This window comes from Choloepus didactylus, chromosome 12, assembly GCF_015220235.1.
Source record: "Choloepus didactylus isolate mChoDid1 chromosome 12, mChoDid1.pri, whole genome shotgun sequence".
Taxonomy (NCBI): domain Eukaryota; kingdom Metazoa; phylum Chordata; class Mammalia; order Pilosa; family Megalonychidae; genus Choloepus; species Choloepus didactylus.
Window position 1 is genome coordinate 18,577,095 of NC_051318.1, and position 19,990 is coordinate 18,597,084.

Sequence of the window (19,990 nt, forward strand, 5' to 3'; positions counted from 1 at the left end):
TATAACCAAATCCTTTCTCCCCAGTGCTCAGAGCACGAAATTTTTCTGCTGTCTTTGGAACTTTGTCTACAAAATGCTCAAAGAAGATGCCCAAGGGCTGGCCAAAAGAACATGGTGGGGTTGACCATGGCAGGGACAGCGGCAGCAGTGGGCAGTAGTGTCTGCCTGTCTTATCTTACTATAGCCATTCAAGAGAATGTGATCCCACCTTATTTCTAACCACTCCTCAACTAGTTTATTCATTACTCTCTAATAAGATCATGAATTTTATTATTTCCCTGACTCTTCACATGCTGTTACCTTGGTGTAAAATGTTCTTCCTTCTCTCCTCTTCAATTAAGTAAGCTCTCTCATTATAGTTCCTTCATAAATCCTTCCTTAACCATTCTGGTTCTCAATAATTATTCTCTCAACTGAATTACTCTAGCACCCATTATCTCAATTATGAAGCACTTGACATATGCTACCTAATATTATCTTTTCCTAAAATGCTCAAATTTTGGGCCTCAACTGGGCTAAAAGTACCTCAAAGACACTGTGCCACATAGCTAAATAATGTTTATTGATAGTAACAAGATGTCATGCATATTTCAAAACATGATCATGAAAGGAGACCTTTAAAAATATATTAACTTTCACAGAGGAAATGTACTCTGTCTGCCTTGGGGAAAATATGACCAGTGACTATTCTGGAAACTTCCTAAGTTCCCATAGTTATCACCAGACCAAAAAATAATTTACTGTTTCTGCTCCTAAAATATTGTAGGAATAGAAAACACCCTAGCTTCCTCCTGTTTCTTCCATTCTTCTGAGATTCAGAAGTAATCCCCCTTCCTTTCACTATTTCACTCTCAAGCTATGGCAAAACCATAAAGGCATCTTACTTTCTAGTCTTACATTCTAGAGTTTGATATGTTATTGTGATTTTGGATCAGCAGTAATCGTACTATGGTGCTAATGGCCCACAGGATTAACCCATATCTAGGCCAATTAGTTTAGTTTTTTTCACTTGATGACATATACATTTAACCTTTAACTTGCCATTATGTACACGTGTACAGGCAGTCATAGAAAACAAACCAAAATACTACAGATATAACATAAATCTAATAGCTTTCATGTAGAAATACCTCAAAACATTCAGCCCACTGAGGTCAGGAAAGTTATTAGCTTGTTTCTGAACACCACCACAATCAATTTAACAAATTTATCATGGTATAAACTTACCTCATTTCTTTATGGACACTTGGAATTTGATCTAATGCCATTCGGTAAAATTTAATGGCTTTGGAATAATTTCTTTGCTTTAAATAAATATTTCCCATATTCACCTTCAATCTTCCTAATTAAAAAAAAAGTTTAATGAATGAATAAATATTCTAATTCTTTCACTTTTCCTATGATATTTTAGATGAAATTAACTCATATTCTGTGAGGCTTTTCTAAACTTATGAAACTTCAGATACCATCTAAAATTCAAACTTTAAAGCAGTTACACTTTTTCACACATACACACATTATCTTCTACGAGGAAACAGAACTTAAGACAGATGGACTCCTGAAAATGTGACTGCAAAATAACCGATTTAAGAAAAACACAGGACTTCAAAAATAAAAGATATGTTAAAATTAAACACTGCCACACCCATTTTAATATAATATTAAAGGAAACGACATTCCGATAAACTTTAATATCGCTACCAAAAAAACAACACTATATAAATGCTAAATAAAAACAAGTCCCAAAGGAATAAATTTACATAAGGAAAAGCATGTTCTATGGAGTTACTTGCCATGTCTCATTCTAGTTTTGATGACAAGATACTTTTATTTGTTTGTTTACTAATAGGCAGTATACCTTGTACCAACTAATATTTCTTCACTTGTATTTTTGTGTATTTTCAAATATATAGTATCTTTAAGCAGGACAACTCTATCATAAATACAAGTCTGTTTAAAGCATAGATCATTTCATTATAAAGAAGCATAAAGTGAGATATTAGTTAACGCTACAAAAGACCCATTCTTTGATTATATAAACATACCTGCATTGCTAAACATTTTATTTTTCACTATAACTTGATATGTGTTTAGTGCTTCAGCATACATTTCATTAGCTGAATACTGACTGGCCAAGTTGAAAAGAACCTAAGGAAGAAAAGATAGCAAGAAAGATGCATATTGAACTTTTTAGGTTATTTTTGCCTCTATTCTTTCTAGAGATTAAAATCCTGTAACAAAGGTAGCTGCTTATACAAGATCCCAAATCAATTAGGAGACAAAGCAAACAGAGAAATATCTTACATTCCAAGTGAACCAAAACATTGAGATGGGTAGAGCTGTTCTTTAAATTTCACCTTAATTTTCCATGTATTTTATCTGATTTAAGTAGTATTTGCCACCCATAAATCTTAGGAAGATTTAGAAAGAATAACTGTGTATTGTTAATGCTGCTGGTGATGAACAGAATAAACAAATAGTGGACAAAATTCTCTTCATTACCATAAATTAAATATCATGGAAATATCTGAATATATATCAGAGAGCCATTTGTATATTATTTCTCTATATACAAAATGACAGTTTAGGTTCTTAAGTTATAGTAAATTATCTTTCCAGAAGTAAAAAATGATCATCATTTTTTGCATGGAATTTTTAAAATATTAGCTATAAACAATAAACAGTTAAAATTTTTTCATATTTAGTTTCAAATGTCCTTTTTCAATTTATTTGGCATGTGAAGACTTTTCCCACCAGAAATATACCTTTTTTAAAAATACTATAAAACAAGGATTTTGGAAGTGTTTTTTTAGAATTAAAGAAATTAAGCTAGAAATTTAAAGTTTGCTTTTTTTTACTATTTTCATAGACCTTTATCTTATTTTGCCTAATTTGAAGTCTTTGAAAATCACAAACCAAAAGACTACATTAGAATCTCATTAAAATAACCACACTGGGTAGATTCTAAATACTAACAGTCTTTCAGAAATATAGACAAATTATGAGCTCAATTTGAAAAAAAGAATTTATGTTAAAAACACTAAGCTGAAAGATTACTGGATATTATATAATATTCCAAATGAACAGACTACGGAGACAATAGTACAGGTGAATCTAAGTAATGAAAGAAAGTATAGAAGATTACAAATAGCCTGATATGTTTTTAATAAAGTTTAAAAACTATTACAATAAAATGATCTACATTTTAGGAAATATAATAGATGTTTTTAATAAAGTTTAAAAGCTACTACAATAAAGCAATCTACATTTTAGGAATATAAGAATAGATCCAAAGAAAAAAATCATAAAAGGGAAGGCAATAGAATGACACATGATTTAAGATTTCTCTAGTGGGAAGAATGGGTTGGTAAGGGGTGTTATATGATTAGATGCAGGTTATTGTCAAGGTTCTAGCTTTTTTCTGGATGGTAGCTTTGTGAGTACTTACTACATTATTTAATACATCCAAATAAATAATTAAATAAAAGAGATCCTTGCATAGACCAAAGATGAGAGTGTCTAATAAACTAAAGAGCATTCTAATTCTGGATAACTGAGGTCCAATAAGATTTTTTTTAAAACAAAGCAAAAAGATAAAGATTACTGGAATCCACACATCATAGCCAAAATAATCTTATGCAGCAGCTATTTCAAAACTCACTGAGTAAGTTAAGTCCAAATTGATATTTTCTGGAGTAGTAACTTGCTCCCGTTGTCTCACCAGTACTCGCTCTTTTCTTCCTGCATCTTTTGCCTTTTCTAAGGCCTGAAATTAAATTTATACTTCATAAATTCCTTTGAATTTATGTATTTGGAAAATATGTGAAGCTTGGCTGAATTCATTTTCCATCCCTGGATTTCCCAGAAGCCCCTCTGTATCCTTACCATAAACTCCCCTTGCAAACAAAAGTACCCAGAATATTTGTTTGAACTGGAGCTCACCATCATAAATATGCCTGTGTGTTCCTTCTGGGAGAGAAGGGAAAGTAAACCTTCTATCAGACTTTAGGTTTGACCATGCCTACTTCTTTTTTCCTCTCAACTCTTGAATCTTTGTGTAGTTTAGTATGATCCAATGAGTGGAACTGGAATTTGAATGGATTTTGTTTGGCTTCTAGAGTCTCAAAATAGAAACAAGTTAAAGGATAACTGCTACATGATAATACAACAGACACTTAGCTCAGCTCTTGTATGCCTACTCAGAATGTCAAGAACCTTAAGAGTCCAACCATAGACAAATTAATTCAACATGGGCTTTTTTAATAATTAGATTAAAAAACACTAGTTCTATGAATAATTTATACTATTTCCTTCTAATGGTATTTGTTAATCTGATAGCTAAGTCACATAAATTGTATTTGTATAGTATCACAATCAAAATAATGTGAACAAAGAAAATAAAAAGTTAATTAAGAAGTAGAGTTGGGGGCCCTGCCTCCATCAAGATGGGTGAGTGAGATGCTTCAGTGCTCTGTCTGTCAGCAAGAACTGGCAGAAACATCTTTCTCAAAACTCCAGAAAACGACTAAAGGATTGCAGTAACAGGGCAAGCAGTAGGATCTTGTGCCATCCTCTCTAGTCCCTCACTAACATGTTGTGAGCTAGCCCATGCTCCTTGTGCAGAACCCTGGTCTTGATTCTGGAGAGAGCAGAGTAACCCTCATGCACATATGGGGAACATGTATGTCTGCCCCAATCTGTCTGGTGGTGGCCTGAGGGACTTGCTATCCCAGAACCTGTCCTGTACAAGAGAGCCCATGGAACTCCCCTATGGAACTCTGTGGGAGAGCAGTAAAGTTGTGCTGCCTAAGGCAAGGGATTGCAGGCTGTAGGACACTCAGTGCAGTACCCAGACCCTGAGAAAACTGTTTCCTAGGGAAGAGGGAACACTCATAATTGTGTAAATGGAGGAATTCCTAGGTCCACATGCAAATGCTCAAGACAAGGCACAGGTGCAGAAAAGATCAGGGAGGTCACTGTGCTTTGGCCTGGAGCAATTCTCTAAACTCACTGTACAGATAAATCCTGAAGGAGAGAACTTGCACAAGTCGATCTACAAAGAGTAGGAAAGGTGTTTTCTTTTTTCCTCCTTTTCTTAGCTCCGGACTTGCAAGGAAAGCTCTGTCATAACACTAGCTAAATACAAGCTTAAGGAACAGACACCTTAAAAGTCTAAATTCCAATGGCAACACATTAAAATATCAAAATGTTCAGGTTTCAACAAAAGGTTAAAAAAACATACAAAGAAACAGGAAGCAATGGCCCAGGCAAAGGAGAAGACTAAAGCATTAGTGAGCTGATAATAGTAAATCTGGGTATCTAGGTGGGGGTATGTTGGAGTCCTGCACATTGTATCTGCATTATTTTTGCAACTTTCCTGAAAGTTTAAAAATATTTCAAAGAAAAAAGTAAAAAAAATAAATAAAGCAAGTGGATACCTTCTGATATTGATGAGGTTGTGACAAAAGTGTAGATAAGAAAATAATGTAAAAGTACTTAGTATTGTGTGTGGCTCATGGCAGCTATGCCTTAGGCAGCCTATGAGTCCGATAGTCCACAAGGCTGCAAAATTTAATCATCCAATACATGAGAATTTTTATTTTCCCTACTAAAAGGACTACTGTTGGGGAAAAAATTTAAAAAGCAGCCAGTTGTTTTGACATCAGTACTTATGAAGCAAATTTAGAATTCCAGGTTCTGAAAATAATTGCTTCATTCAAAATCCTAAGGCCAATCAGGAGCAAAACAAAAATATTTATCTATATTTATGCTTCTATATGTGCATATATAAAAGCATACACATACATATACACACTCTTCATAATTTTGAGTCCTATGAGTTTATGAGCTTACCAATTTTAAGTCTCCACAACTGTTGGCAATACAGCTTTCCTCTACTAACTCATTTACTTTCTTCTCTAATTGTCTAATCTTTTCTTCCGGACTATTAAAGAAAAAACAGGTGAATTTAAATCATTCAACCACTAATAATATACATTAAAACTTACTTTACTTTTAACATTGTGTATTTTGTACTATTAAACTTCAACAAGTCATAGATAACAGAAATGTATAAATGACATTAAAAGGCAAATAAACTAATGTTTTTAATGACTACATTGTGTAATCATTCATAGTAATAGTAATGGTGAAAATAATAATAATAATGGTAAAAGAAAAGTAAAAATAATAACTGTAATAATGTTTTTTTGATTTTTTTCTTTTCTGAACTGTCCCTTTAAAATAAGTATATGTTACTACATTTATAATCCCATTTGGCCTCTAAGGGAACCAATATTGGCACATAAAAATGAGACCATACAATAAAATTGTCCAGAACAGATATTCACTTGATTCTATTGCTTATACCAAGAACTAGGAATGATTTTTTAATTACCATCCTGCTAATACAAGCTTTTAACATACTTAACAAGTATGTACTTGGAAAATAAAAATTTTTAAAAGTGTTTCAACAACAATAACAACAACAACAACAAAAACAAAACAGGAGCATAAGGACTTGCGTACCTATCTTCGTTTTTGGCTTCTAGAGGAGGAGCGGGGCCCCTTGACTGACTTAGAGGGTCAAATGGAGAGCCTGAGACACAATTCAAAAGTACACATGTAATCTGCATAATTGAACAAAATATGAAACCTTGCACAAATTATTTAATTCAGCTATTTATTAACGAGTTTAAATTACTTATTTAGTCAAAGGACACAACATTATGGCTACATTATGACATTTTAACATACAGAAAACCACTTAAATAAAACTTATTAATGTGTAAAACAAAAATGAGATACTATGTCAGCATTTCCTTTCTCCCTATAGTGATTTCTCCCTATTATGAAATCTAAGTTATCAATCATCTGAGTAATAACTAGGTGTTGGCTTTTTAATTTTCCTTAACGCTATAATAAACATTAATTTTCTGTCATTACAACTTAATTTTAAATTATTATTTAACTTATCACATATTTAAATACTATTTCTACTTTTTTCAAATGGAGTTATAATTTATATAAACTAAAATGCACAGATTTTAAGGGTATAGCTCGATATATTTTGGCAAATTACACATCAGTGTGACTACCACTCCAATTAAGATGGAGAACATTGACATTATCACCTCCGTTCCTTTTTTTAAAGGTACACGGAATGGTGATGTACCTTATAATCAATAGTATCTCAGATGTGATTACAAATGGTAATAATATCTATACACAGAAAAACAGTAGAAAACAGAAAGATCTGGGGATAAAAATGCCTTAGTAACAGTAGTACAACAAACCTCTCAGAGCTGCTTTGGTAAAACCAGCTGCTCTCACAGCTGTCATAGGTCGAGTAACACCATCCTTAAAAGAGTAAGAAACATTTAAAAAGCATCCTCAATAGTATCTACGTCTTATTTACAATTCTGCCTGTGCCACATATCTTAAGATAGCCCTAATTTTAATATGGATTTTCAATCACTACCTACTTATTTCTTACCTCTACCTCCTCACATATTGGTCCTGTTTTTACTTGCCCTTTCCACTATAAAATTTCAATTCCTTGATCTAACTGGGCTCATTCTCAGTTTGAAAAAAAAAAAGCAATTAGTTTATTAGCTGGCTACACCCATAATCTTGGTTGGTTTTTCTATATGCCCATGAAAGAAACCACAGAAAATGGTTGTAAATGCAGGCATAGGAAAAATGGTTCCCAAAGTAAGTCATTTGAGCAGACCCTCAGTCCTAGCCTACTCCCTGATGGGACTTCATTTTGAGACCTGAGTAAATAAATTCAAAGAAATCCTACAACCAAAGATTCAGAACAGTCCAAACATTAACCCACAATTTAAAGAATCATGATTACTTTGTAGGTAACATTTTCTTTGACATTTTAAAAGAATATTCATAATAAAGAAAAAAGCCACTTTGGTCATAAAGTTTTGAGTCATAAGAAAGGCACAAAATGAACAATCACACGACACAGATACCTGGATGGCTCCTGTCATTGGTCTTCCCATTGATGATGCCAGGGACGTCTTGGACTAGTAAACAGAAAGGCAACTTAAAATGATTCCTAACAACAGTTACACTTAATTTTACAAACTGAGTTATAAAAGTTTTATTCATAGCATTATGAATTTTAGCAGTATGAATTTAGCATTAGTAAATTTAAACATAGTTTTTTCAATTTATTATCTGATAAAATAATAAAACTCTCAAAAAGGGGTCAGCAAACTATAACCTGCAGTCCCTGTAAACAAAGTTTTATTGGAATACGGTCATACCCACTCATTTACACATTGTTTACAGCTGTTTTTGCACTATTAATGAGGAGTTGAGAAGCTGTGACAGAGAGCTGCAAAACCTAAAGCCTAGAATATCTGGCCCATCACAGAACAAGTTTGCTGACCTCTGCTCTGAAACACCACTAAAAATCAAATTTATGAATACAGGTTCAAGCTAATTTTAAAAAGCATGTTTCATATGACATAAGAGTTATACCCAAGGCTACTCTCTTTGCTCACAGTAAAGGAACTTTATGAAGGCAAGTACCCTGAACCTAAAGGTTCTGAAGCTATTTTTATGACCCCTAAGAAAATTTTATCATAAGGTCTAGGAAATACTATTCCAACTCACTCTTCCATTTTTCTCCCACTCCTCTATTATTTCATATAAGCTAAAACATCCAAATTGATAGTAATTTGGGCAAAAGTAAAAGGTTTCTTACTCTTACAGATTTTTATACAGCACCTTTCCTCCAAAGATCTCTAATATAATATAAGCAAGATCCAAATATATGCCTCTGAAACACTTAAGTTTTGTTTTCTCATTTATTAATTAGCAAGTTTCTAACAATTGTAAACACTATTACATTTATTCAATATCTACCTTCACACAAAATATATAAATGAAATACAGATGAGAATGATTTCTATTGTATAGAAAATGAAAGGAAATTAATTAACAAACACAAGGTTCACAAATGGAAAAGGTAATAAAATATTTTCTAATATATTGACAAATCAAAGTGACTAGGAAAAAAAGCTCAAAACTTTTAATCAAATTAGACTTTCACTAAGTTTGTTAACTATCCAAAATGGAAAATATCAGGGTAATGGGCTAAAAGATTGCCAAAATTATTTAGAACTGCCTAACGTACTTATGTATGAGAAAAATCTTAATATTTTCAGCTTAAGAAAACCTACCCCATATCCAGTAGCTATAGGTCTAGTAACTGCCGTGCTTGGTATTTTAGCAGTTATCTTGGAGAGGGAAAAAAACACAGTTAATAGAGTTCAAATTAAGCTACATAATAGAAAATTGGAAAAGAAATGGAAAATATAGATTCAGCAATAAGGAAATATTTACATAATGTTTAGAACAACTTCTAATTTATCCTAAATAATCAGAAAGCTTAGGTATTTTAAGAATTGAGAAGGAGACTCAATCTGGAATTCATTTTAAAGGAGAAAGGGGACTTTAGAAAGACCTGAGGTGCCAATAAGGAAGATTAATTTACATGCTTGTATCTCTCGATTAATTCATTAAACATTTATTGCATGCTTATTACTTCTAGCCACTAGGCCAGACAGACACAGAATCTGGAGTCAAAGAAACTGAGTTTGAATCTCCCTCTACTAGCTATGTTTACCCAATCTCTTTGAACCTAAATGTTTTCATCTTTGAAATAAGGATACAAAGTGTCCTGATTACAAAATTGTAGTTGGAATCAAATAAGACTAGGCTCATTAAAGTTAGTTATTAGGCATATTTGTGTGAAATATTTGATTAAAATATCATCAGTGGAGGAGTTCTAATTCAGGCTATGGCAGATATAGACTAAGAACAGCTTTAAAAGCTGGGGACAAAATGTTTTTTTTTTAAAATAAGTTTGAATACATTAGAGAGCCATCAAGGCAGTAAAGAATTCCAAAGTCCCAAGAAAAGGAAGAGAAGGGAAGGCCAGAGACGTGAGTCGCATTTAGGCCTGCTTTTCTCCTAGAGGCATCTGTCATTCCAAAGCCATGGCAGAGAAACTGAGTATAGCTTTTGACTGACTCACAGGTCTGAAAAGATAAAAATTAGAGTTGAGAACCTGCCAAGGAGGTAGCCTTGGTAATCCTCCAGGCTTTAGATTGGCATCCCAAAAGGCTGCACTCTAAGACTGAAAGGTAAATTAGAAGTATACCAGTCCTCACAAGGGCTGAAGCCCAAATTAGAATTATCCCAAACCCAACAGATTAAGATAATCTCGGATTATTAGTGCTTCTAGTGCCACAAGCAAAAGTAAACTATCTTTTGTGAAAGGTAAAATCATTTAGAGCTGCACTGTTCAACAGAACTTTCTACAATGAAGGAAATGTCCTCTGAAATAAGGTAATCATCAGCCACATGTGGCTGTTGAGCACTAGAAACGTGTCTAGTGCAACGAGGATCTGAATTTTTAATTTTATTTAATTTTAAATCATTTAAATGTAAACAGCTACATGCAGCTAGAAACTACCACATCGGAGAGCAGATCTAGAGCCTTATGTTATCTCTACAATTTTTCATTTACAATGTCTGGCATTCAAGAAAAAACAACTAGACTTATGAGGAGATAAGACTACCTAACCAAAAACTAAAAGAAACAAAAGACAATGGAAAGAAATCCAGAGGTGGGGTCCATATAATGGAAATACCAAACAAACTTTAATATAACTATGCTTAATATGCTCAATAAATTAGAAGACAAGACTTGACAATTTTAGAGAAGAATTGGAAACTATAAAAAAGGAATGAATGGAAATTCTAGAACTAAAAAATAGCTTAAAATAAACAAAAATTCTTGCATTGTTCAGGACATGGTAAAATATTAATTTATATTAGACCTTGCTAAGTCAAAGATGAGTGCTGCAATCATTAAGGAAACACTAAAGGAATGGTTAAAGAACGTACACTATCAAGATAATAGAGGGGAGAGAAATAATAAATGATCAAACAAAATAAGAAAGGGAAGAAAATGGAACATAAAAAGGCAGGACAAACAAAAAGCAAATGTCAATGGACTAAATATTTCACTAAAAAATAAGACAGACTGTATTGAAAAAGCAAAACCCAATTATATGCTGTCAATAAGAGACACATATTAAATATGTGGATATGCCATAACCATATATTTATGGAAAGGTTGAAGGAAAAGGATGGGAAAGATAAACCATGCAAATACTAGTCAAAAGAAAGCTTGTGTAACTATATTAATATATTAATATCATACAAAATAGGCAAAAAGAATTTCTATAGATAGAGGGACATTTCATAACAATTAAAGGCTCAGTTAACCAGGAAAATATAACCATTCTAAATATCTTTGCTTAAAATAAATAAAGCAAAAATCTTAAAAGGAAATAGAGAAATCTACAATAATAGTAGGAGATTGATCTGATCACACTTCTCATTAATAACAGAAACAAAAGACAAAAAAAATAGTAAGAATATATAACTTCTGATCAAAACAATGAACAAACTTGAACTAAATGACATATAAGATTGTACCCATCAACTTCAGAACATACATTCTTTTCAAAAGGAGCTGGAATATTAACAAATTTCAAAGAATTGAAATCATACAGATTATGTTCCCTGACTTTAGAAGAATAAAGCTAGAAATCAGAAACACAAAGATAACTAGAAAATTTTCATATGTTGGGAAATTAAGAAATACACTTCTAAATAATCCATAAGTCAAAGATAAAATCACCATGGAAATTAGAAAATATTTTGAACTAAATGATAATGAAAATACCATTGGAGGGAAAGTATGGAAGAAAGCATATATATGCATATATTATATGTATGCTTTCTTCTAGATCATATATATATATATGATCTGCCCCAATTTGTCAACATATATTGAATTTGTAACAACACAGATACTTGAATTATAGGGGTCAAGACATAAAGTTACGTGAACTTTAATCACTGATTCCGTACCATATTAGAGTAAGGCATTTTAATTTTATACATATTGCAGGGAAAACTAATGTTGATAAGGTTGGCTCCAAGTCTTAGAAAATATTCACCTTTAATATTCACCTCTAAATTTTTCTTCTAATCAGCCTTTTTCTATTGTCCCAAAAAAGGTAAATAACCTCTCTTTTTTTTCCATAGGAATTTATATATTTTTTTACAACACTTATTATGTTATGCCTTATAACATCTATCTGTGTCCATTTTATTTTCCTAAGACTGTAAGCTCCTTAGGAGCTAGGCTATAATATTATTCCTCCGAAATGAACCTAGTACCTCTCAAATAAAATGTATAATTTTTTCCCCATTTAATGTAACAAGTATGGTGTGATGAAAATATTCAACAGAGGGTCAAGAGAGCTACAGTCCATCCCAGCTTTGTTAAACAGAGCTGTGAGACCTGTGGATTCTCCAGCCTCCAGTTTCCTCATCAGTAAAATGAGGACCTCTGAAGTCACTTCTAGTTCTAAAGTTTTTTGAAGGACCAGCCTGGTAAAATTATCACCTGCTGTCTGATATCTGAAAGCATTTAACTGAAGGCAAAGTTCACTTATATACTAAGCTATTCAATAGTGATTTATGTAGCACCTATGTTAGGCAAGTAGCACCTATAGTTGGGACAGAACGATGACAAAGACAGTGTGCCTCTTCAAAAAGCTTACAGTCTAGTCACTAATCTAGTGGAAGAACTCAGAGCCTGTGGTATTTCTTCCCATAATTAAGGTAACCTTAAGATTAAAATACAGGTTGTGGAACCACACTGAATTCATTTACATTAAATGTGATGGGCAAGTTATTCAGCAAATGTAAATGACTGGTATGCAATTCTTTTCCTTTTTAAGGGATTTCATACTAATCATTTACTTTTGTAAATAAGTATGTATGGCAGGAAGGAGAGGGAGAAAGAGACAAAGTGAGGGGAGATGAAAGCAGGAAGACACTTCATCTAAAGAGGAAGAGTTGCTGTACATCAGAGTTTCTCAACGTTGGCACTATTGACCTTTTGGGCTGTATAACTTTTTATTATATGGCTGTCCTGTGCATTGTAGGATGTTTACAGCATCTCTGGCCTCTACACACTAGATAACAATAGCACCCACCCAAGTTGTGACAACAAAAACATCTCCAGATATTGTCACATGTGTCCCAGGGACAAACTGCTCCTGTTGACAACCACTGCTACACAGTACTGGGTAGGTGGAGAGAAATAGTTTAAAAAAAAAAAAAGGAATATTAGGAATAGAACATTAGAGATAGAACTTTCTATACTTCTCTATTTTACCTAGTGTCAACCTTGTTTATTTTCAACTACAAAAGAAAGTTGGCACAGTTGCCAGAAGATGGAAGCAATCCAAGTGTCAATCAACCAATGAATCGATAGACAAAAAAATGTGGTATATAAATATGATGGACTATTAACTCAGCAGTAAGAAGGAATGAAGTCCTGAAGCATTTAACATGGATGAACCTTGACAACATAATGCTGAGTGAAATAAGTTAGACACTAAAGGACAAATATTATATGATTTCACTAACATGAACTAACTGGAATATGTAAATTCATAGTCATAAAACTTAGAATATATGTTATCAAGAGATAGAACGAGGCTAGAGAATAGGGAACGGTTGCCTAATGTGTACAGAATTTTTAACGAGGTTGAACTTAAATGCTTGGAAATGGATAGAGCTGATGGTAGCTCATTATTGGGATTATGAGTAATAGTGCTGAATTGCAGGAAAATATGGTTGAAGAGGGTTGTTTAGAATCATGTATGTCCCTGGAAGGAAAGCTAGAGGTTAAAATATGGGATCATGTAACACAGTGAACCTTGTGGTGGGTGATGTTTATGATTAACACTACAAATATAAATAAGTTCTTTCATGAACTAGTACAAATATACAATACTTATACAAAGAGCTAATATTAGAAGAGTGTATGGGCGGAAGTACCTATTGCAAACTATGGACTATAGTTAACAGTAATATCCTAATATTCTTTCATCAATAGTAACAAATGTAACACACCAATACTAGGGGTCGATAATGGGGGTGGAGGATAAAGGGTATGGGTTGTTTTGGGTTTTATTTTTTTATATCTATTTGTTATTTTTCTTTTTGGAGTAATGAAAATGTTCTAAAATTGACTGTGATGATTGCACAACGAGGTGATGATACTGTGAGACAATGATTGTATACTTTGGATGGATTATATGGATGGTATTCTTTGGATGTATGAATATATCTCACTATATTTAATATTTGCAGTAAAAAAAAAGAAGGTTGGCAGAGTTCATGCACTGTAAAAAGCAGATATCCATGCTTTGCATGACTTAAAAAAAGTTTTATTAGTAATACTGAAAAAAAAAACACTCCAGTAATTTATGTACTGGTGGAAGATTAATGGAGGGATTAATCCAATGGAGGAGAAATTTGCAAGTTAAGCCCCAATGTTTTGAAGAACCAATATTTACATAACTTTAAAAATTAGAAAGGGGCAAAAACTTTTTAAAGAATGAATGTTTTAAGTAAACCTATTCCAATACTTTCTGTAAATAATAACATTTATATTTTCGGAAGCATGAATAAATCCTCCCATCTAAAATACTTTAAAATTCACTTACTGGAGGTCTTCTGCCATGACTAGTTCTCACAGCTTGCTGAAAAGCTGTATCATTCTCCAATTCCTAAAGTGAAAAGGAATGAAAAGGCAAGCTTAACATTCTGTGTGAAGTAGGAATTGAAAAAACAAAAAGCTTAGATTCCTCTTTTTGGTATTTAAAGATCCTGTATAATTTCCTATAATTTCCAAGGCTCTTGCTCCCCTAGGAAGAGCAGTACTGATAATGTCAGTCAATTTGAAGGACATTTTATTGGCCACTGTTCAAATAGATGGTATTACTTACACCCAGTTAAAAAAATCAAGGACACAAGCATATGGCCTTTCTTCTGTTTCTTTTTTCCTAGTGGCTAGAGCAGCAAGAAGAGAGAATTCTCTTTCATTCTCATTCTCCCTGGCCCCCTTCCTGTCTCTTACCCCCTCTCCTCCTCTGCTCTGGGACCACAGCTACTACCTGAGTCCCACCTGAGACAGCCTCAGGGAGACAGACAAGGCCACATTCTCTACAAGCACTGGAATAAACACTTTCTCTTGTTCCACTTTCTCTTGCCCAAGTGAATGAGGCTTTTCATCTCGCTGGAGTGGTGAAAGTCTGAGATTCAGATTGGAGTTTAGGGGGAAGGAGACCACATAAGCCACTAGGCAAATAGAGTACTCCTGGGAGTTCAGCCTACGTTGCCATTTGGAAACAAAGCCTCAGTCAAAATAAAAGGGTTCTTTTGCTTTGCTGATTCCTAACCTGTACTTACATTCTCCCTCAGGAAATTCGAGGAAAAAAATATTAGTCAAGGTAGGACAGGGTTCCTGGATAAAATGCCATTTTTATACTCTCTTAAAAGCACCCTAATCTTACCAACTGTCAATCTGCTGCCAGCTTTTACCTCCTACTGCTTATTCCCCAACACAAAATCTTACTCTAATCCTTGATACACTTATGCTCAAGTCTCATACCCTCCTTTCTGATTTACCTCAATCTACTTCACACAAAAATATACTTGATTATTAAAAAATAAATATAAACCATGTGCCATGTAAAAAAAGAGTCACTAATAAACATTTTTAAAATCTGCAGATAAAATAAAATGTTTATATAATCCAAATGTCAGTACAATGCACTTTAAAGCATTATTTTATAATGTATAAGCATTCTTCTTTAATTTTATTTAAATAATATTTAGTACCTTATACATTAGTTACATAAAATTAAATATGTACACAATTCTCAGTCAGCCATAAAAATTAGGCAAACTTTGGTATGAAGTATAAAGCCAAAGGCAAAATTTGGCTAGATTCTTCAGCATAATTATTCTTCTGTTTTGGCAGATCTTTTGGTAAAGGGAAGTCTTCTAATATTCCTAAACTGCTAAGGAAATCTGATTTAATCAGCGCAATGAATTTTAACTAAATGACAAACTAAAAAGAATTGCCAATAAATTCTCCAATTACAAACACCAAACTGATACAACTTTTCTGATTTTGTGATCCAGCAATTGGCATAATCTATGAATACCTTAAACTGTTTCAAGCAATTCAGTTATACATTGAACTTGTTAGTATTCCAATTAATTAAGATAAAAGAAAACCATGGATAAAAGAAATTCATTTTATTTACTATGAATTTATTCTTGCATCTGATATTGTGAACATTCACTTCAAATTAAATAATGAAACCACACTTTGATGATCTAACTGGGGTGTTAGAAAGTTTCTCAAGAGCTTTAAAAATGATCATATTCATGATTTATTAGTTCTACTTCTGAAATCTATCCAAGGAAATGTTTGCTCAAAATACAGAAAATCTTTTTTTACATAAGGTTTTTCATCACAATGTTATTTACAACAGCAGAAAACTAGAAATAAATATTGTATGATGAGAAAATGGTTCTAACTAACTGTATACATATTTGGTATTTTGCAGCCATTAAAATTATATTTAAATTTTCAATGCCTTGAGACACTGCTTATGATGTAGTTGAGTGTAAAAAAGCAAACAGAAAAGTAAATGCTAGCTCAATCCCCAAAAAATTAAAAGAGAAAAAAATTTTATATGTATGCATGAAGGAAAGACAAAGCAACCAAATGTTAATAGTGGTTATTCTGAGTAACAGGATTATGGGTAATTTTGTTTTTCAATATGAGTATGTATTACTTTTATAACAGGGAGAAAGGGGAGGTTTCAATGGTTTTCATAATTTATACTAACTTAGGAAAATGCTTATGTTATAATGTAAATTTTTTAAAAGGAGACTCTATAAACATATCCATGTGTGTGTTTATGTGTGCAAAGGGACTGAGGGAAGTACCTGAGTACATTAAAACACTAAGGAATACAGCAAAATGTCAAGCTAAGATTGGTAATGTATGGGTGACAGGGTTTATGTCATTTGGTTTCTTTTTTTTTCTGATTTTCTGTGCTTTTATATTTTCCATAATGATCAGTAGTACCTCCTAGATTTTTCTTTCGTTTAGAATAAATGAATTTTTTTTCTTTCTTTCCTTTTTTTCTTCTTAGGTCTCTCAATTTACTCCAGAGGAGCAAAAAAAAAAAAAAAAAACCACTTCAAAAATTACTAAAAGCTATATAGAAAACCTACAATACAATAAAGTTTCCTAAATCAGTAATACTGAAAGTCCTAAAAATGCTAATATTGGATACTCATACAAGTAAACTAACACCCACAAGTAAACACCCACATCCTTCATCCTTACTTTTTTTGCTCACTCTAATTAAAAGATACTGTTAAAAAATGTTTTTTTTGTTTTTGTTTTTTACAATTTGGAAACTGTAATCCTCACAAGAGATGTAAACAGATATAAAATATGCAAATCTAAGTAACAATTCCACATTTTAAAATTACTATAACACTAAATACTGAGAGACAGATTTATTGACATAAACGGATATTCATGAAAGAGAAAAAGCAGGTTACTAAAAAGTAGACACAGTATGATCCCATTTTATCCAAAAATACATGAAGATACACACATATTTGCAGAGGGAAATAATCTGGAGCACTGTGCTGAAGAAGACAAGGACATAATTCATCTTAGTTGTAAGACACTGCTCCTGATCTTCTCATTTGCTGCAATTTTGATTACTGGTGGAAGTTAGTGAGTCTTTAGTAATAGTACTTTTCTAGGCTTTTGAATGAGCTTACTTAATCTAAAGCATATTAAAAGCAGAACCCTCAAATCCAAAGCCTCTACCATAATCAGCTTGTTAACAAAGACAAATGTAAAAATAACCTTTTTTTGTTTTTACCTCAGTATCATAGGTTGGATTGTAGTCATTATAACCAGAATAAAGGTCATCTTCATCTGTCTCTGGTGCCAGGTGTACATTTTCCATCATTTGTACCTATGAAACACTGGCAGTATAAATACATTCTTAAGAAAAGAAATAATTCTTCATTCAAATGAAGTATAACTATTTAACAACCTTTACGGCCAAATTTATCTATACATATTCTTATGATTTAAATTTTCCTTCACATCAAATCCTCAAAACTAGATATCAAAACATTTATTCATTCTGCATTTGTTATGCAAATTATACAAGTTGAAAGAGCACTAGAGAGGTATACAGTTGATTACTCTTATTTTCAAGGAGCATAGTATAAAGTAAAAGAAAGATATGTAATAATCGATTAAAATGCAAGACAGAAATCACAATGGAATACCTCTACTAACCCACCATAATGGCTAAAATTAAAAAGACAAACAATAGCAAATGTCAGCAAGCATATGGAACAGCCAGAGCACTCATGTAGTGTGGTGAGGTTGTAAAATGGTACAACTTTGGAAAAAGGTCTGGCAATTTCATAAAGCTAACATATACCTGTTATGACCCAGCAAGCAATTCCACCCCGAAGTATTAACCCAAGAAAAATGCAAACATATGCCTATTAAAAAGATTTGTACAAGAATGTTCATAGCAGCTTTACTCGTAATAATGAAAAAGAGACAGTGTGCCCATCAAGATAACTGATAAGTAAAGTGTTCCATATTTGCACAATGGAATACTATTCAGCAATAAAAAAATTAACACATTGATGATATATGTAACAACATGGAACAATATCACTTATGCTGAGTTAAAGAAGCCTTACATAGAAGATATTCTACATTATTTCATTTAAATGAAGCTCTAGAACGGGCAAAAATAACCTATGATAGAAAGCAATCAGAACAGTGATTGCTTCTTGTGAGTGGAAGACAGGGACTGAATGGGAAAGGGCATGAGGGAATTTTCTGGGGTGGTGGTAATGTTCTACATCATGATGGGGGACTTAGGTTTATGTGTTTGGGAAAACACAGCAAGTGCATACTTGAGATTAGTGCTTTTCATTGTAGGTAAATTTTAGTTCAAAAGAAAAACTGTAAACAAACACTGAACTTTAATGTGCATGGTGAAGTATTTAAGAGAAAGTATAATATTTGTAATTTCATTGAAATTAAAAATAAAAATAAGATGGATTGATGGATTGATAGAGGGATGGATAAATGGATACGTGTGTGATAAAGCAAGTATAGTAAAATATTAATGGCAGGATCTAAGTAACAGATCTGATGTTCACTGCAAAACTCTTTCGAATTTGCTGACATTGGAAAATTTTCATAATAAAATGTTAAGAAAAATACAAGGCAATAAATTAGATGTTAAAGCAAAGTAAAATAGAATTGTGGGAGAAATGTTATTAATAATTACCAGGGAATCAGGGAAATCTTCTCAGAGGAAGTCTCATTCAAATCAACTGAACATGTTAGGCAATTTGTGTGTGTTTATGCGGGGGGGGGGAGGGTGGATTAGAGGGATGGGGGTGTAGGGCTACTTACCCAAGAAATTTAGAATTTCTATTAAATTACTTCATATATCTTAAAATATATATTTTCTTAAAGCTTGTACAATTTTAAATGTGCTGGTAAATTCCTAAGAAAATTTCAGCTTAATCTTATTGCTCAGTATAAAAGCAAATACATGAGGTTTCTCATAATTTTTTTATTATTAATTTTTAAATTAAAAGCATCATGCACCATGACCAAGTAGGGTTCATCAGGCATGCAAGGGTAGTTCAACATAACAAAATCAATCAATGTAATACAACACATTAACGAATCAAAAGGGGGAAAATCAAATGATTATCTCAATAGATGCTGAAAAAGCATTTGACAAAATTCAACATCTGTTTTTGATAAAATCACTTCAAAAAGTAGGAATTCAAGGAAACTTCCTCAACATGATAAGAGGCATATATGAAAAACCCACAGCCTGCATAGTACTCAACAGAGAGAGACTGAAAGCCTTCCCCCTAAAATCAGGAATGAGACAAGGATGCCTGCTGTCACCATTATTCAACATAGTGCTAG

At 32.7% G+C, this 19,990-nt stretch overlaps 1 protein-coding gene across 7 annotated transcripts in view; it reads right to left on the reverse strand.

Moving 5' to 3' along the window:
• The window catches only part of IFT88 (intraflagellar transport 88), a 165,700-nt gene that overhangs the window by 139,093 nt on the left and 6,617 nt on the right, over positions 1 to 19,990 (reverse strand). For 5 of the 7 annotated variants that reach the window (XR_005211244.1, XR_005211243.1, XM_037800628.1 and 2 more), the window contains exons 2-11: positions 17,886 to 17,991; positions 14,628 to 14,690; positions 9,204 to 9,260; positions 7,986 to 8,039; positions 7,296 to 7,359; positions 6,529 to 6,598; positions 5,854 to 5,944; positions 3,662 to 3,766; positions 2,046 to 2,148; positions 1,228 to 1,342 (exon numbers count right to left, since the gene is read on the reverse strand). Coding sequence is in view for 5 of the 7 variants with exons in the window: in XM_037800628.1 (XP_037656556.1) it covers positions 1,228 to 1,342; positions 2,046 to 2,148; positions 3,662 to 3,766; positions 5,854 to 5,944; positions 6,529 to 6,598; positions 7,296 to 7,359; positions 7,986 to 8,039; positions 9,204 to 9,260; positions 14,628 to 14,690; positions 17,886 to 17,975 (812 nt within the window). In the remaining 2 variants the exon portion in view is untranslated. The remainder of the gene's footprint in view (positions 1 to 1,227; positions 1,343 to 2,045; positions 2,149 to 3,661; positions 3,767 to 5,853; positions 5,945 to 6,528; positions 6,599 to 7,295; positions 7,360 to 7,985; positions 8,040 to 9,203; positions 9,261 to 14,627; positions 14,691 to 17,885; positions 17,992 to 19,990) is intronic. The other 2 variants (XM_037800626.1, XM_037800627.1) reach the window with 2 other exon arrangements.